Raw genomic sequence first — 17,198 nt, 5'->3', positions numbered from 1 at the left:
AGTAGTAAATTGAGTAATTAGGATTTGAACCCAATCTATTATCCAAACCGTTAGTCTTACTACTCCTCTAGATTAGTGGCAATAAATTGGACCAAAAGTCAGTGAAGTTCAGCCAGAAAAACTGAGCATTTGTAGACATTCAGATTGATTGACACCTGTAAGTCTCTAGGGAAGTGGAGGTGTGACTACAGAATCTTTCCTATGCAAATCATAGTGAGCAAACCTTTGGTGCTGGCTGGCCATAGAGCCATCAGCTTGAGAAACATGGTGCTCTCATCTGGGTTATATAGCTTTCCATGAAAGGGAAAGGAAATAGTCCACATCTCAGAGGATGTGGTCTTTTTTTCCCCCCACAGTCATTTTGGCTCACATTCTTAATCTCCACTTATATTTCTAATCTCTGCTTTCATTTTTACAATTACTTTTGGAGTAGCTGGATAGCTTTTCAGGGGCTTTTGTTCATCCAGAAAATTGAACAGGACCCCCAACTGCTCAGCAAAATGGGGTGCAGCACTAGGTTTGTGTCACACAGCCTCTTGAGAACCTTGCAGAGGCAATAATGGATGTGAGAGGGTCTGCTGGTTCTTCATGGCTGGGGCATGAAGTGTCAAAGGATATGTAGTCAGGGACACCTAAAAGGAGCTGCCCATGCTTTCAGGCTCTGCTCTCAGTGTGAACCTTTCTTTGACTCTGGTCTATCTAAATCAATGCTGCCTGGGTTCATGCAGGCAAGTGCAAGTAAGCACAAGTGTCAGTACCCAGCACTCTTTGAAAATGTGAAAGATTTCTGTGATCTGAAGAGAAGTGAGAGTATTCCCTGAGCTTTAAAACAATTCCTATTGTCCAAATGCAGGAATGAAAATTGAGCTGTTTTGCTAGCTTACTCTTCTTTCATTTTTGGAGATAATGGTAAATTTATAGAGCAGAAAAGGCAGAAATCATAGTGTTTGATGTGATGGATGTGTGTTGGGGTGGATCTGGAAGCCTTCTGATGTTCTTTAGCCTCATTGACATTGGAAGCACAGACTATGGGAATTACATGCAGTGCACCAGAAGCAGTGGTTTCCACATTTGGTTTTTAAAGAACATGTTTTAGATAAAATTCAAATTATATGAAAGTGGAGCTGTCACTGGTTAGATATACAAGGTCCCTACAGAGGCCACAGCCAGAGGCATGGTGCACAGTGGAAGTTTTAAATGGTTCTCTGAAGTGACCAGCCTGGAAACTACCAGCCATTCTTTTACAGGCTTACAGATTATTGAGTGAGGCCTTCCTACTTGTTGCCTCTTTTTCAGTGTGAGGTTGTGAAACTCATCAGTGAAGTAGTTGAGCTGCATGTTGTGACACTTTCAGATTGATCTCAAGGATCCATCAACTTTCTTTTTCGCCCTTGGTACTTCTTGTCAGCTACTATGTAGTGGTGTATGAAGATCTGTTGGCCTTTGCTCAGAATCAAGATGTTAAAAGAAATTTAAATCTTTTGCTTGATTTGGTTCATTTGAAAACTCACAAAATTAAAGTGTAGATTTTTGCTTAATTCAACTGTTTATTTCCTTGGGCTGTTAAAACAAAAGGAATTAAGTATTGTCCACAAGAAACATAACTTATCCAGCAGTGTCTGTTATATTTTGTCCTGAAACATAGTTGAATCAAAGTGACTTTTGTTGTATTTTGAATGGAACTCGTTTATTCTTAAAAGAAAACTCCATTTTCTGTTGTTTTCCCCACCAGGGACCCAGATGGAAGGATGCTGTTAGATATTTTTGATGAAAACCTTCACCCTCTTTCGGTAATCCCCTTGTGTTTCATGAGATTTTTTTCTTTTGCTCCTACTGGGTGAACAGGTATCTGAAAATACTTCTTTTTCTAGAAATCTGAAGTGCCACCAGACTGTGACAAACACAACCCAGAGCAGAAGCAGATTTACCGATTTGTTTGGACACTGTTCAGTGCTGCTCAGCTGACTGCTGAATGTGCCATTGTCACCCTGGTGAGTGCCTTCACAGCTACCACAGCCATCCCACGACAGCTGGGTGATCCAGTGGAGTAGGGGTGAGCAAGGGACTCTTCGTTAGGTGACCCTGGGAAATGGTGGCAGCAGCTTTGATTCTGGGAGAATAGAGGATGAATATCCCAAAAGAGGGTGCAGTGTGTGCTTCACAGTCCTCACCTAAAATCATTTGTGAAATCACATTCAGGACCAGTAAGTGCTGAAATGATAAATGCAGGTAAGTAAAACAGTTGGGCTAAGGGGGAATAAGAAGAAACAAGACCACCAGCTATTGACGTCAGTTCTCTCTTTTTTATTCCCTAGTAAGATTTTAGCAACATTAATAAGATACAATAAACATACACATCCTAAGATAAAAGGGGCATGTATATTGATGGTTTCTGATTGGTCACTTTTGTGTAAAAATAAGATATTCAGACAATGTGGAATTAGTTTGCATTTTTAATCAGATGTTCTACCACTTGAGCCACTCCACCAGCAAAGTAGGAAATGCTTCAACTATATATTTTTTGGCAGTGCAGGGATTTGAACTCAGGGCCTCATGCTTGCTAGGCAGGCACTCTACCACTTGAGCCACTCTGCCAGCATAGTTTGCATTTTTAGACTCAAGAAAAGATTAAAATCTGTTCTGAGATTCTTTTAACTTTATGGTCTATTCAGGTCAAATTTTATTTGGGAAATAGGTTGAACATGTCAGTCATGAGAAATGAGCTTTGCCTGTGAATGCGCACAGAAGACCATTCTCTCTGGTTTCTGAGAATGGTTATTGTCTTAATAGAAATTTTACAGGGGAATCTTAGATCCCTGCCATACCAAGAGCCTTTAGGTTAATCTATAGTAAACCCATTTTGCTTATTCATTGCTCCTCATTGAACTTTCAGGCTAATTTCAGACATTCAGGTAATCGTTAGGTGATCTGGAATAGTTATAGGTTCTGAGATTGTAATCGAGATGTATATTCATGTTGTTCACCATAAGATTTCGGGTTCTCACCCGAAATGGTCCAGCAATGCCCATAAAACCGCTCCTCAAGAACCGGAAGGACATCAGACCCTAATGAGATTTGTATCAAGTTTCTCTTTCTGCCTCCCTACCCCCATCTCTCAGCTTCATCTTGCCTCTGCTCTTCCCTGTAGGACGGTGGCACTAGTTTGAAGGTTGGCTTTTATTGGTTCAGATTGGATGTGCAAGAAAATAGCTGCCCCAACCCTGTGTCTCCATCACTTTTCCATTTAAGGCCTAACCTTGGCTACTAGCTCAATTAGTTTGGTTCAGAGTTTAGAGAGGGAATGAATTTTGATTGGTTCAGTTGCTTTGGCCCTGACCCTGAGGAACCAGGAGCCTCTTAACCATTATTTTTCTCTTTATATGTCTCTGTCAAAACCTGCAGTCTGCAGTGGTTCTCTGTCCTCCTCAAAGGAAACACAAAGAAGGTTCTTCTATGACCTGCAGGGCCCTGCAAGACTAGGCCAGTTTTGCGTCTCAGCTGAGTTCCAGGACTCTCCCTCCACTTCTGCCTGTTGCCACCCCACCACTTCCTGATCCCTGAACATACTGGGCTCAGCCCTGCCTCAGGACTCTTGCCTGGTGTCCTCTCTCCCAGCTGTTTTGTTCATGCAGCACCTTAGCGGGGCTTTTGCTTGAAACCTTCCTCCCACCAAACTCCCTTCTCATCATTTCTTGCTCCATTTTCTCCATGGCACTTATCATTTCATTAAGATTTCATTTATTTTATTTTTTGTCTGAGCTCCAGGAATAGGATTTCTTTTGTCTGTTTGGTTCACTAGAATATGACCAGCATCTAGAACACAGCCTGGCACATAATAGTTGCTCAATAGATATTCATTACATATGTAAAATAAGCATGATAATAACTGCTTACTTGCTGAAGTAAATGTAAAGTGTTGATATACCTCACATTTTGCCTGAAACACAAGCAACATTCGGTAACCATTATTGTCTTTCCTTACACATACTCTGCCGTTTCATTGCTTCCATCATTAAGATAAGTCTTCTGAAGGAGGCTGGCTAGACTGAGTGTTACAGAGGAGACTGGTTCTGTCTGAAGTACAGCAGTGATGGGAGCTGGAGGCAGGGGAGGTTTGTAAGTGGTGGATGGAGAAGAAATGCAGGTGGCAAAATGAGAACTAGCCAGGCAAGAGGAGTAGCATCCCTCCTTTCACTTGTGTTTTTATGGCTTTGTGGAGATCCGGCTCACATACACAGTGCTCACCATCTCAAGGGAGCACTTCAGCAGTGTGGCAGCCATCATGGCAGCTGACTTCAGAATATTTTCATCACCCTTGCCCTTGACTGTTCCCTCCCTATTCCCGACCCTGCCCCAGGCCTAAGGACCTGCTCATTTGCTTCCTGTCTCTTAGAGTTGCTCAGTTACATTGCATTTAAATAGGACCAAATTATGATCATTTGTGACTGGATTGTTTCACTTAGCATGTTTTCAAAGTTCATCCACATTGTAGTGTGTTGGGGATTTTGTTTTGTTCCAAGCAACATTCTGTCATTTGAGCACACTGTATTTTGTTTATTGTTCATCACTTGATAGACACTTAGGTTGTTTTCACTTTTAGGTGCTGTGAATCATGCTTCTGTGAACATCTGTGTTTTTTGTGGGGATCAGCTTTCATTTTATTGGTATAGATCTAAGAATAAGATTTCTGGGTTATAAGTACGTTTAGCTTTTTTTTTTTGGTGGTACTGGGGTTTAAACTTAGCCTCATACTTGCTGCAGGCACTCTGCCACATGAGAGACTTCTTCCCCAGTCCTGTGCTAACATTTTGAGGAACAGACTGCCTAATACCCAGAATGGCTCCACCATTTTATATCCCCATCGACAAGGGATTTCCACTGTCTCCACAGCACATCATTGGCAACACTTGTTCTTGTCCTTTATATTTTAACCACTCTGGTGGGTTTAAATTGGTTCCACATTGTAGTTTTGGTTTGTACTTCCCTGAATTGTCAGTGATGTTGAATATTTTTTCACATGTTTATTGACCATTTGTATATTTTCTTAAGAGAAATGCCTATTTAAATTCTTTGCCCATTTTAAAATTTGAGTTATTTTGATTACCAGATTATGTGTTTTTATGTATTGTGAATGTTATTCCTTTGTCAGGTACATGATTCACAAACAGTTCGCTTTGGTCATTTTACCTTTAGGGGAGGGAGCAGTGCTGGGGTTTCAACTTAGGCCTTGTGTTTGTTGGCAAGCTCTTCACCACTTGAGCCACACTCTCAGCCCCTTTTTGCTTTAGTTATTTTTCACATAGGGTCTCATGTTTTTGCCCAGGGCTAGCTAGCCTTGGATTGTGATCCTCCTACTAAGTGTCTTTCATAGATGAGACTACAGGTATGTTCTACCATGCCTGGCTTGTTTATTAAGATGGGGTCTCACCAGCTTTTTCCTGGGACTACCCTCAAACTTTGATCTCCTGATCTCTGTCTCCTGAGTAGCTAGGATGACACTCAGTCATAGTCATGCCTGGCTTTCACTTTCTTAGTGGTATCACTTGCAGCACCATAGGTTTTCATTTTCATGAAGCTGAATTTATTATTTTCTCTTGTCACTTGTACTTTTGGTGTTTTATCTAAGAATATAACTAATGGTCATGACTTTACCCCCCTATATTTTCCTTTAGGAGCCATAATTTTAGTTCTTACATTAAAGTCTATCCTCCATTTTGAGCTAATTTTTTGTGAGGTGTAGGGATCCAAGTTCCATCTTTCGCCTTTCCTTCTCCTTTTCTCCTCCTCCTCCTTGGTGGTTACTGGAGTTTGAACTCAGGTACTTGCTAGATAGGTGTTCTACCACTTGAGCCATGCCCCCATCCCCTTCACCAGTTTCTTAGAGGTCTACCTGGGTTATTATTTGAGTTTGATTAGTTAGTTTCTGACTTTCTAAAAATTAATTTCATCTACTCCATCCAGTTTGTTGCTATACAGTTGCTCATAGTATTAGTTTTACTCTTTTTCTTTTCTTTCTTTTTTTCTTGGTGGTGGTACTGGAGTCTGAACTTGGCCTCAACAGAACCTCTTCTTGCTCGGATGACTAGGTGATAAATCATCTCATGCCAAGCTAATATTCTGTCCTATGGGAAGTGTGCTAGGGTGAGGTAGACCCCACCACACCAAAGGTGAGCGAATCAAGCTGTCTGTTCACAAAAGTGTCAGAGCTCTCCCATATATGTGTGCCAGGACTTGCAGATAGGGAAAGCAGTCTTGAGCTTTCACTAAAGTGCAACTCCTTGAGCTGCACTGCATCCACAATGTCACCACTGCTAGAAGTATTCATTGAAAATCTTTTTGATTGACTGCTCCCACAATGGCAGGTTTTGGTTCCTCAGTGGGTTTGCATTTAAACCCCTTGTCCTCATTGTCTAAACATAAGAACCCCCAGGCACCAATTGCCTTCCAAGGAACCCAGTAGACCCACTTGTGAATTTTTTTTTGCACATTCCCTTTATTAAAAAATATATTTTGTTCCTAAAGGTAAAGTCACTCAAAACATTTACATTAATTTATGGTTTCAATGTTTGTCCACTCCATAATTACTCCTTTTAATCATCCTCTCTGAAGCTGACCTTGATCATTCTGGATCACAGCTGAGAAGTACTGCCCACTTTCCAGCTGAAAAATGTTACTGGATTATGGAAGAAAGGTAAAGAAAGCCCCAGTTCCCCATCCTTGGCTCTTTTAGTGGAGAGATGGAAGAGAAAGGCAGAAAAAAATCCAAACTCTTGTGTACTATTTCCTAACTTCTTTTTCTAGAGTCTTCAGGATTAACCTATCTGTTCAATAAAAAAAATCATATTTGTCTATTTTGGCAAATCCATTTGTTTTATTTCTCTTAAGCTCTGAAGATTACTTGATAGAAAAATCCATTTACTTTTTCTTAGTTTATGAATAATTCAAAGAAACTCTGCAGAACATCATTATGCTCTAGCTTGAGATTTTATGCAGAACCAAGTGTTTGTTATATGTTCTTCAGGTTGCATTGTGTAAATATTTAGTTATAATCATCACTTGCTTCATACTTTTGGCTCTTATCTTTTGACAGTAGGCATTTTTTTTTGTTAGAGCTGAATTGGATAGCAAATAGAATGGTAACTCAAGAATTTTCACTACATGTGTTTCCCAGTATTTGTAATATGACATTTTACTGAAGTAGTGCTTTATAAAACTTCATTTTCTTCTCTGAGTCTCAGCTGAATGTACACTAAGGATTAAAATGGGTGCCATAATCATCCAATTGAGAAGCAGAAAGTATTCATGACTTGTTTGATGTCATACTTTAGGTAGTGACAGAAGATAGTATCAAGCTTAGAATTTTTACCACAAAGGTTGGCCAACTTGGTCAAGTATATCAGGGAGCAGAGTCTGGACTTTGACTCAGCTAGACCTTATTTATTGCTAAAAGTACAATTGTGCTCTGCTTGCTCATGGAAACACGAGTCTTTTCTATCTTGTTTACAGTCTCAGCTCCATCAAACTTGCACAGCACTTGGAATGCAATAGTTAATTCGTACTTGTAAATGAATGAATAATTGAATGAAGTGAATAAATGATGCATGGACAGATGCTGAGGGTCCTCTCTAAATAACAATGCAATGTGACTCTTGTCCCTTTTCCCTATTCTTCTTTTCTTATGCCTTGAAATAATATTTGAAATTTGAGACAATGGAGTTAGGGAACTAACTAGGGAAAATGTTTTTTCATTTAAACCCCTTATTTCTTGATTTGCACTGCTACAGTATTAAATCAAATTAATTTCTCTGCTAAGCCTTTGTATCCATGTAGAACCTGGCTAGAATCTGAGAATGTTTTGTGACCTGGTTCTTTCTCTGCATTTGGGAAACTGCTTTAGAAGGCTGGAAATGTATCTTCACACACACACACGTGCACACACAGACACGTGCACACACACACACATACAGAGAGAGAGAGAGAGAGAGAGAGAGAGAGAGAGAGAGAGAGAGAACATTCTCCATCATAAGGTTTTAGTTTAGAGCATTCTCTACTTCCCAGTCCCATAGCTGTGGATTACTTTAGGCAGGCAGGAGACCCTTTTTTGGAGGTTTTCTTGAATGCTTAGCATGTCCTTAGAAGAGAGGAAGCAGCCAAGGACACAATCTGCTGGACCTTGAAGACACCATGGAAACAAGCAGACACTAGATTATTAGTTCTATCACTTTTTCTACCTCTCTAAATGTAGTTAATGTTTTGATACAGAGAACTCTCAAAGAAGAGAGGACAACTGTCTTCTTTCTCTCTTACCTCAACTTTCTACCCTACAAAAGTTTTGTAGCCTCAAAAACCAAACTTGTTGGCTGGCAGTCTAAAAGGATTCCTCATATGGTAGGCTGTCATATCATTTTTGTGATACCCAAGGCAGTGTTTCTTTTGTTTTGAAACCTAGGTATGTGAAATAGAGGTCTGGGGTTGAAATTAATGCCTACTTGTCACGTGAGAAGAAATAATTGGTATAAAATGTAGTAAAAAATGGCTGTTCACCTGACAGTATTGTGTCCTTTTTTTGGCTATTGGTTTTGGCTGCTATTTTGAGAAAAACATCATGGGCAAGTTCATATTTCTTAGACTACATCTTTATCACCTTAGTCAATCAAACTCCCAAGAGATGTTAGCCTTGAAGTCATCGCTTGTGCCATTCCTCTGCTGAGTACATGACTGTACATAACATGACAAGTTAACACAGATGTAATAATGAGTCTCCCTTATCCCCAAGACCAGATCTTCTGGGAAAACATCTATATCTTTTGAAGGATTGGAGATTGGTATAATGAGTTTTAGTCGGGGGTTATCATTTTGAATAAAGACTTTTATAAGTACAGTTACCCTTGGTGCATAACTTACAGGGGAATGTAGTTGCCAAATGGGTTGCATTGTAATCATTGATTTTTGAATGTTGAACATATTTTCCTTTATAAAGAATATTACAAGTAGTGTTTTAGATACTAGTTCTAGCCTAGTTAAAAAATCTAAGGGAGTAGAACTATACTGTGTATTTTCAGTGAAAAGCAATAGAAAACACAGTTTTAAGCACTACTAAGGAAGTAAAATAGAGGACCAACACAGTTGAAGGAGATAAAGTTTTACTTCGCTTGGTTAGGAGCAAGTGAATGGGCAGATGAACTGATCCCTCCAGGCATTTTTAAGTGGCCTTGAAAACATTCAACAAACTGTGGACTTATTAGAAAAAGTTCCTGAAATAGCCTTGCTTTTTTTCCCCCTCTGTCCCATTAACACATTATGTTGAGTAGTTTTCCACTAACTCTTGGATGAAATTTTGTGAAGATCTCAGGCATTTTAAGTTACTCTTTATTCTCTGGTACTTACTAGTCTTCTAAGTCAAGTCCATGATGATAGTCTAAACCTGCTGTTCTCCTTACATTTTTCTCCCATTACCTAGCCAGAGCTGGACCAAGGAATGGAAGCTTGGCGTGTGGGTGTTTCCTTGAATAGTTTACAGGGGTGTGATCTGCAAAGATGTTCCTTGTCCCTTACCCCTTCCAATTTCTCTCTCTGCTCAGCTGCCAGAAGCTGAGCAGCCTCCTCTGCCACGTGCTCCTACTGCCACCATGTTCTGCTTTGCTACAGCAATGGAGTCAGCCAACCATGGGCCAAGCCTCTGCCACTGTGAGCCAAAGTAAGTATTCCCTCCTTTAAACTGTTTCTCTCAGGATTGTAACAGTGATGTAAAGTTTAACATGGACTCTGTTCTCAATTCCTGGACTTCACTCATCTCTCCAGTCACTTTGTCCTTTGTAGCAATCCTATCAAGAAACCCCTAGGTTTATTCCCAACTTTGTGGTACACACCTTCTCTACATAAATCCTAATTCCTACCTTTTTTTTTTTCCTGTATTGTTTCTGTGGACCAATCTAGCCATGGTGTCTTATATCGGCCTTTAACTTCTCTTAAACTCTGGGGGATCCTTGTCAAACTCTCCAACTATTCCCTTGACAGCCCTCTCATTTGGCTTAAGGCAAAAACATAGTCTTTCTCTGTTGAGGAAGCCGTACTCCAGTTACTCTCTACAGAATTCTCTAATCCTTCCAATTCCAGAGCTCTTATTGCTTGGAGATCATTAACGCTGGTGGACCTGTTTTTTACATTTCTAGCAGTTCTGCACAATGCTCTTCTTGCCTCATGGTTACATAGTATCTAGGCCTTAAAGTCATGGCCAAAACTGAAATAGAAAGAATTCCATTTGTTACTCTGTTGAATGTCCAGTTTTGCTTTGGTATATAAAGTCTTCTTGACCTTTCCTTTATGATATTAATAATAGTGCCCAAATAAGCCAAAATTCAGTTTCTTTATGTTCACAAGTGGCATATGAGAAAAATGGAAAGAAAGAAATTGGTACCCAAAAAAAAAAGAAGCTCCTTTCTCTGAGATAAATGTGACAATGCTATATGATGGGGAAAATGCACATGGCATAGAAATGCTAAAAATGCAAGCAGTTGTGATCTTGGAAGTAGAAAAAAGCTGAGGAAGAGAAGTTTCCACTAGAAGGTGAAAATGAAGAGGAAGTGAGCTTTAGAAAGTTATTCAGTATGCTTTTGTTATTTTATAGAAGAGAAACTAAGACCCAGAGTGATTTAATGGGCTTTAGGGTCACCTGGTTGTATAATGGAAGAATTAGAGCTAGAACTACATTCTCTTTACTTCTGCTCAGTGTTGCTTCTATTAAAGTATCTCTTCTCTCTTAAAAATACAATACTTTAGCTGGTCACTGGTGGCTTATCCTATAATTGTAGCTACTCAGGAGATAGAGATCAAGAGGATCATTGTTTGAGGCCAGCCTGAGAAAAAAGTTCTTGTGTTCCTATCTCAAAACTACCCAACACAAAAAAGGGCTGGTGGAGTGGCTCAAGTGTTAGACTACCTGCCTAGTAAGTGTGACTAACTGCCTAGTAAGTGTGAGGGCCTGAGTTCAAACTCCAGTGTGGCCTTCCCAACCCCAAGTGCAATGGCTTGAGACAGAGTTACAGTGCTTTGGACTGTTTCTTCCTATTACATACTGGAGACAGCTTTCACCAACTTTTGAGAGCAAGATTGTGGAGCCTTTACTGTCTCCAAGTTTTGAAATTGGCTGCAGTAGGAGAACTGATACCACAGGAATAAGAAAAAAACTACAACTCAGAAATCCTCTTCTCATTCAAGGAGAGCCAGTTATTAAAGGTTTACTAGTACACCATTGCTTGTAAGTAATAAATGTATTTCGTTTAGGTATACTTTCTTGAAGCATGTGAACAGGTTCCAGGGATAAGGCAGAGAGGAAATGAGGGGGGCTATCTTAGAGTGGGCTAACAGTGTGAATAGGATATGGGATATGGTTCTGGGATGGGAAGTAGAGTAGTTTGTCTGGGTAGGGGAAATGTAGGACATGCCTGCAGTGGCCAGGCTGAACAAAAAAGATATATTATAAATTTGGGTGGCATTATGTATACTAGGGCATGATGGAATTGGGGAAAAGTGGAAAGACCTCCCTAAAGATGTGAAAAAGCTTGCTAACCATTTTCAGTTTCCTATAAAGAATGAATAGCCTGAAAAGCAGAATCAAATAGGCCCAGGGAAGGAGCTATTTGTTTCCTTCTTAAGCTAGCTCCAGTTTCCTTGACATAATGAAGGCAAAATTTAGCATGATAATTTATTTCCCTCTTCCTTCTTACCTTGCTTCCATGTTCTCACCAGGAAATACCTGTAAATTATTAGTATTTTGTGTGTGTGTGTGTGTGTGTGTGTGTGTGTGTGTGTGTGTGTGTGTGTTTAAAAAGTTATTCAACCAGTGTTTTTCTTGTTAGTGAGGGCTATTTATACTTAATTTATGGTATCATTATCAGTTTGATCATCTTGTTACAAGGATAATGAGACTCTTAAAGAAACAAAGACTTGGTTGTATTTCTAAACATATTTGTTCACATCTCTAGGTAGCAGAAAAAATTCCACTATAAAATATAGAAAGGTCTTGAAACCTATCATTTAATATAATATAATCATTTTTCCTTTGAGAAATATCCTCCAATTATTTTCAGTCTTTTAAAAATGTTTCCTTTTTATACTAATCTTTTTATTATTATTATTCATTTATTCACATGTGCATATATTGTTTGGGTCATTTCTCCCTATACTAATCTTTTAAATATGTTTCTTTTCTACATTAATCTGTCAGGATAACTCCACATTGATCACAGTTGTTTTTAAAAAAACACATATTGCCCCCTTCAGAGATATATTTATTTCAGGATATTAAATCCATGATAATATGTTAAAAATGGGGAAAAAAATCAATAAAATGAATAATTATGACAAACATCGTTGTATATAAAGAAAATCCTTTAATTCTTACCTAAAAAGTCCTAAAGCCTTTCAACTCCTAAATCCTTTCAACCCCAAAGAATCCCAAGAAAAGCTGTTAAATAACTCCTTGCAAATGTTTTACATGCCCCTCCAATGATAATGACATATTATCATATAATAGCTGAGACACTGATGTCCACTGCCAGCAGTCCATGTTATCTTTTGTCTAACAGAAGGATTTAACTTGGGTGCCCCCTGGGACAAGCTGATCAGGAATAAGGCAAAGGAGGAGTTTAGATAGATTTTGGCATTTAGACATTGCACAGTAAATGACAATCTGATCATGACAATCTAGTCTACAACTTTGACCTCCTTAGCTGAAATGGACTGAATGGCACACCATATAAGAGAACTTTTCAGCTTCTGGCCTACTTGATCCTGCAAGTCTACCAGAGATATTAAGAGAAAAGTATGTTCTCAATAAATATTTGCTGAAAAAGTTAGGAAAGGAGTGGTCAGGTGTCACAGGTTCTCTCATAATTTTAGGTCCACTTCAGCCTAGACTCCCAGCCCTCAATTTCTACCTGGATCTCTATTGCAGAGGAAGTCAGCACCCACTGAAGTTGGTGCAGCAGGCCAGGAAAATGAAGAAAATGCCATGATAACGAGCTAAATTTTGAGTACAAAAGGACTTCTGGAGTCTGGAGGTATTCAAATTTTCCTGAGAGGAAACAGCAGTCCTGAAGAGAAGCTCCAAAACAGACTCCTGCCTCTGAGATTCTGAATAGTGTAGCTGGCTTAACAACATCCATGGGTATGCTTTGAGAAGTACTGCAGGATGTATAATGGCTGGTCAGATGAAGATGCAACCAAAGGCCCAAGGTGTGCCCATGTACCTTTGGAGAAGGCCCGATAGCACCATATGTTTCTTGCTTATGTACACCAAGATAAAATTAGTTGAGTTGAGATGTGTACCACACCCTTCAAGCCAAAGTTTGGGCTTTGTTTGTGACTGCAGCATTTCTAACTTAACAAAAAATCTTAGCCTTCTGCTTTTTATGCTCATACTTCTTTCATGTGTTACTTTTACCCTAGAGAATCAATTCTGTCACAAGGCATGATTTACTTTTTAGCTCCCATTTTTTCAGTTTGATTGAGTTTTGGGCACCCTGAAGCATATACCAGTGCCCATACTTCTCATCCTGCTGGTCAGTCAGTGGGTGCCCACTAATTTCCATCTCAGCATTAGCATTTTTGATATGTGATTCCTTTTTCCCCAGAACCACAGAAACCATCTATGCCCATTATCCATGATCAGGAGGCCACAAGTGGTAGAGAATTAACAAACCCTGGGAGCAGCCTCAACTGTGACCCCAGGAGCTGGGATATAAATACCTCAGCTCCTCTACCTCATGGACACAATAGCTGGAAGATACGTGTTTTGCACTGGCTGTCAGAGTTCCTCAGTAAGGTTAAGCTCAAGTCACCTAGAGTGATAGTTGGATGGAAAAGCCACACTTCTTTGTATCTCGTATCTATTTCCTTACATTTCTTTAAAAACAAAAAGCTATTTGCACTCAAATCCTTGTATCAGTGTCCTTCTGGGAGAACATCAACTAAATCCCAGCTCTAACAGGGGGCTCCAACTCTATTCTCTTACCATTTCTGTCTTTTTAAAAACCTTCTGGAAAACCACCTAGATTCTTTTGTACTAAGGAATAAGCAACAGGTCAGAGATAAAAAGGAAGTTGTATAAGTATACCAAGAATTTATACTTACGATAGATATTTAGTAGTCTTGTACAATATAAACTAAGGTTGTTGAAATTCCAAATCAATGAATTTCAAAGAAACTAAGATGAAGGCAGCAAAGGATCTCAGTACCTTTTAAAGAATGATAATGGCTAATCATTTTGGACAATTTTGTGCTGAGATGATGCTAATACTGTATATACATATAATATTATTTAAATTGACTTCCATAATAAAACTGTGGAGTAGCTATAATTACTCCATTTTTTACTGATGATGTAAATTAGTTATCTAATTTTCCCCAAACCGGTCAGCCCATAAAGGGCAAAATCCAAATTCAGATTCTTGCTAAAGGTCCATTCTGTTAGTCATTGTTTTCCTCTGAAGTTTTCTTTGAAAATCATGGTTAATATATAATCAATCCTGGTGCATATTGACAGGCTATTGATTGATTTAGATAAGCAATTGATTAAATCATAATTATACAATTGCACAATTACATTTTTTCTTTAAAATATTGAGTTGGGTATAAATCATGGGCTCGATTCAGATTTATTCTGATGTAAATTTCCATTCCTGGAAGAGACTACTCATAACCTGTCTCTTTTAGTATTGGTATTTTTGCATTAAGAGAAGCTAGAAAAATAGGTCAAAGTTTTATTTCTGGTAAGACATTTTGCTGTTGGTCTAAAAGATTATGGCAGATGATTATCTTTAAATCACATTGCAACTTGAGGTTCAAATTTGTTGATTCTGGGAAAGCTGAAATTTAGTGCTCTTTTTTTGAGATTAAACTATGGTTACGAGTAATTTGCAGATGTGAAAAAAAAAAAAAAGGAAAGAGAAAACAAATTGGATTGTTTTATCAGGTTTCTCCAGAGTTCAAAAATCCTAATTCAGTGTGTACTTGGAGATGAAGGCAGATAGGAAGAAAGAAAAGATAGGAAAGAGAAGGAATTTACTAAGAACGATGGATAAATTGCTTATAGTGATCATCCCTCAGAACTTACAGAACTCTAACTTCCACTTGCTGTTTTCCCTTAATTTGGGGTTTACTCTACCTGGTAGATTTGAAGTTGTTTCAATATTATTACATATAGTCTAGATTGTGCCAGTTTGTTAAAATATTTTCTTTCCATTAAGACTGAGATGTTACCAAGTGTAATTTGTATTGGACCCCTCAGTGTGATCACATGGCCAAATGTGCCTGAAGATTGCCATGGAAATTGACATTCTTATTGTGTACGTTAAGGACAATATTTTTTCACAGATGGCATAAGGAAAGACTGGTTAAGCAAGATTGTAGAGGATAAAAGATGTAAGGGAAAATGTACACTCTACTTTGATTTGTCAAAAATATTTTAATGGAGCAAAAATTGAGATATATTTTTCTTCTCCTGTCAGGCATCATTAAAACAGTTGATAACACTCAGTGTTTATGAGGTTATGAGACGCCATCTCATTTATTTCTTGTGGAATTATAAATTTGTCCAACTGATTTGGACTGTGATTTTTACAATTATCTGTCAAAGGCACCAAGAAATGTCATAATTTTTGACTCAGAAATTCCACCTCTAGGAATTTATCCTAATGAAATCCTCACATAAGTTTCAAAATATGAGCCAAAGAACATCCCTGTACTGTTCTTGGTAGTAGTGAAAAACCTTATGTGCCCTAAGTAAGTAGTGATTGATAAGGTGGTGAGTAAAAAAACTAAGGGACATCATAGAGTGGAAAACTATGTCAATAAAAAAGGCAGTAAAGTATTGAAAAGGAAAAGTGTCTGTGGTATATTGAAAGTGAAAAGTTTAGAATATTATAAATAACCTAAACTCATTTTAATAAAAAAGAAAAGTATTTCTTTAAATACCTTAAAGGTATCCATTTTATAAAAAATTTGAACTTGATTCATGAATCATCTATCTAGTAAAGGCTCTAGGAGAATGATGGAGAGGTAAATTCAGCTATGATATATTGTAAGAACTTTCATAAATGTACAATGTACTACCAATACAAAAATAATATGATAAAAAAAGTAACTTTTTCATGTTAAATCTCTGAAATGCTATTCGTCTGGTCAGAATAGCAAATTTCACTGTTAGGATGTGTAGGGAAATAATTATCTGAGAAATCAGTGAAAAGGGAGCTGGAAATTAATTTACTCCTCATTCTGTTCTTTTTACAGGCAGTTTATTATTTTTGAGAAAGTCAACTAAATTCAGTCCTTCAGTTTGGGTATCTGGAAAACTAGAAGTTTAAAAAAACCCAGAATAATACTAAGTTCCTCTGAACAGTAGTGTTGAGCATTCTTTAGTTGACTCTCCATTTTCTACTTTGTGAGTTGTTTTCAAAATACAGGTCTATTTAAGATTAAGTTAGTCTAAGTGCACTATTTTGCATTATTAAACTTGCTGAATAATTTCTTAGTAGAAGTTTGTCTTGAAGCAATAAATTTCTGCCACAGCTATAAAGTGTGCTTCCTTAGTGAGGGGTAGGATAATTATGCAGGACAAACTTACCTGATCCAACTCTTTTCTTTTGAGCCTTTATCAGTTCTCTCTCTTTGGTTCTCTCTGGGTCTGTCCCTCTCTCTCTTTTCATTTCCTTTACACAATTGGGTTCATTTTAGGCTTATTCTTCCTTTATATTTAGTGAAGGCTTTGCTGTATATTTTAGATCAGAGAATATTTCTTTTTTCACATAGTTAAGCCTGTTTGTTATTCTTGTTTTTGTTCCATGGATGAAACTAGTGGTGTGAGGGATGATTGGTGATTTTTTTTTAACACTATATTTTCTCTTTTTTTTTTTTTGTTTTGTTTTTAGTTTCCTTAAGGTTCTTTTTTTTTTTTTTAGTATGTCAGGCACAAATGTAATGGCCACCTGTTTTTTAAAAATACCTCCAAATGTATGAATAGGTGGTCATAATACATATATTACATTACACACATACTAAGAACTGAGTTTGAAGTAAATCAAAACTACTAGGAACAAATCTACTTTTCTAATTTCTTGCTTTTGCTTTGAAAAAAGTGTTAGGACATTTGCCTGAGACATGCAGCAAGGTATGGGCTGTTACGTGTCACTCACTGCTTC

At 38.1% G+C, this 17,198-nt stretch overlaps 1 protein-coding gene across 4 annotated transcripts in view; it reads left to right on the top strand.

The window, feature by feature from the left end:
* LOC141410490 (cyclin-Y-like) overlaps positions 1–17,198 on the top strand; it is a 212,756-nt gene that overhangs the window by 175,299 nt on the left and 20,259 nt on the right. For all 4 annotated transcript variants that reach the window (XM_074056395.1, XM_074056397.1, XM_074056398.1 and 1 more), the window contains exons 6-8: positions 1,733–1,790; positions 1,872–1,991; positions 9,582–9,697. In XM_074056395.1, coding sequence (XP_073912496.1) covers positions 1,733–1,790; positions 1,872–1,991; positions 9,582–9,697 — 294 coding nt within the window. The remainder of the gene's footprint in view (positions 1–1,732; positions 1,791–1,871; positions 1,992–9,581; positions 9,698–17,198) is intronic.

This window comes from Castor canadensis, chromosome 15, assembly GCF_047511655.1.
Source record: "Castor canadensis chromosome 15, mCasCan1.hap1v2, whole genome shotgun sequence".
In the NCBI taxonomy this organism is placed as follows: domain Eukaryota; kingdom Metazoa; phylum Chordata; class Mammalia; order Rodentia; family Castoridae; genus Castor; species Castor canadensis.
This window is presented reverse-complemented; position numbering and strand designations above follow the sequence as displayed.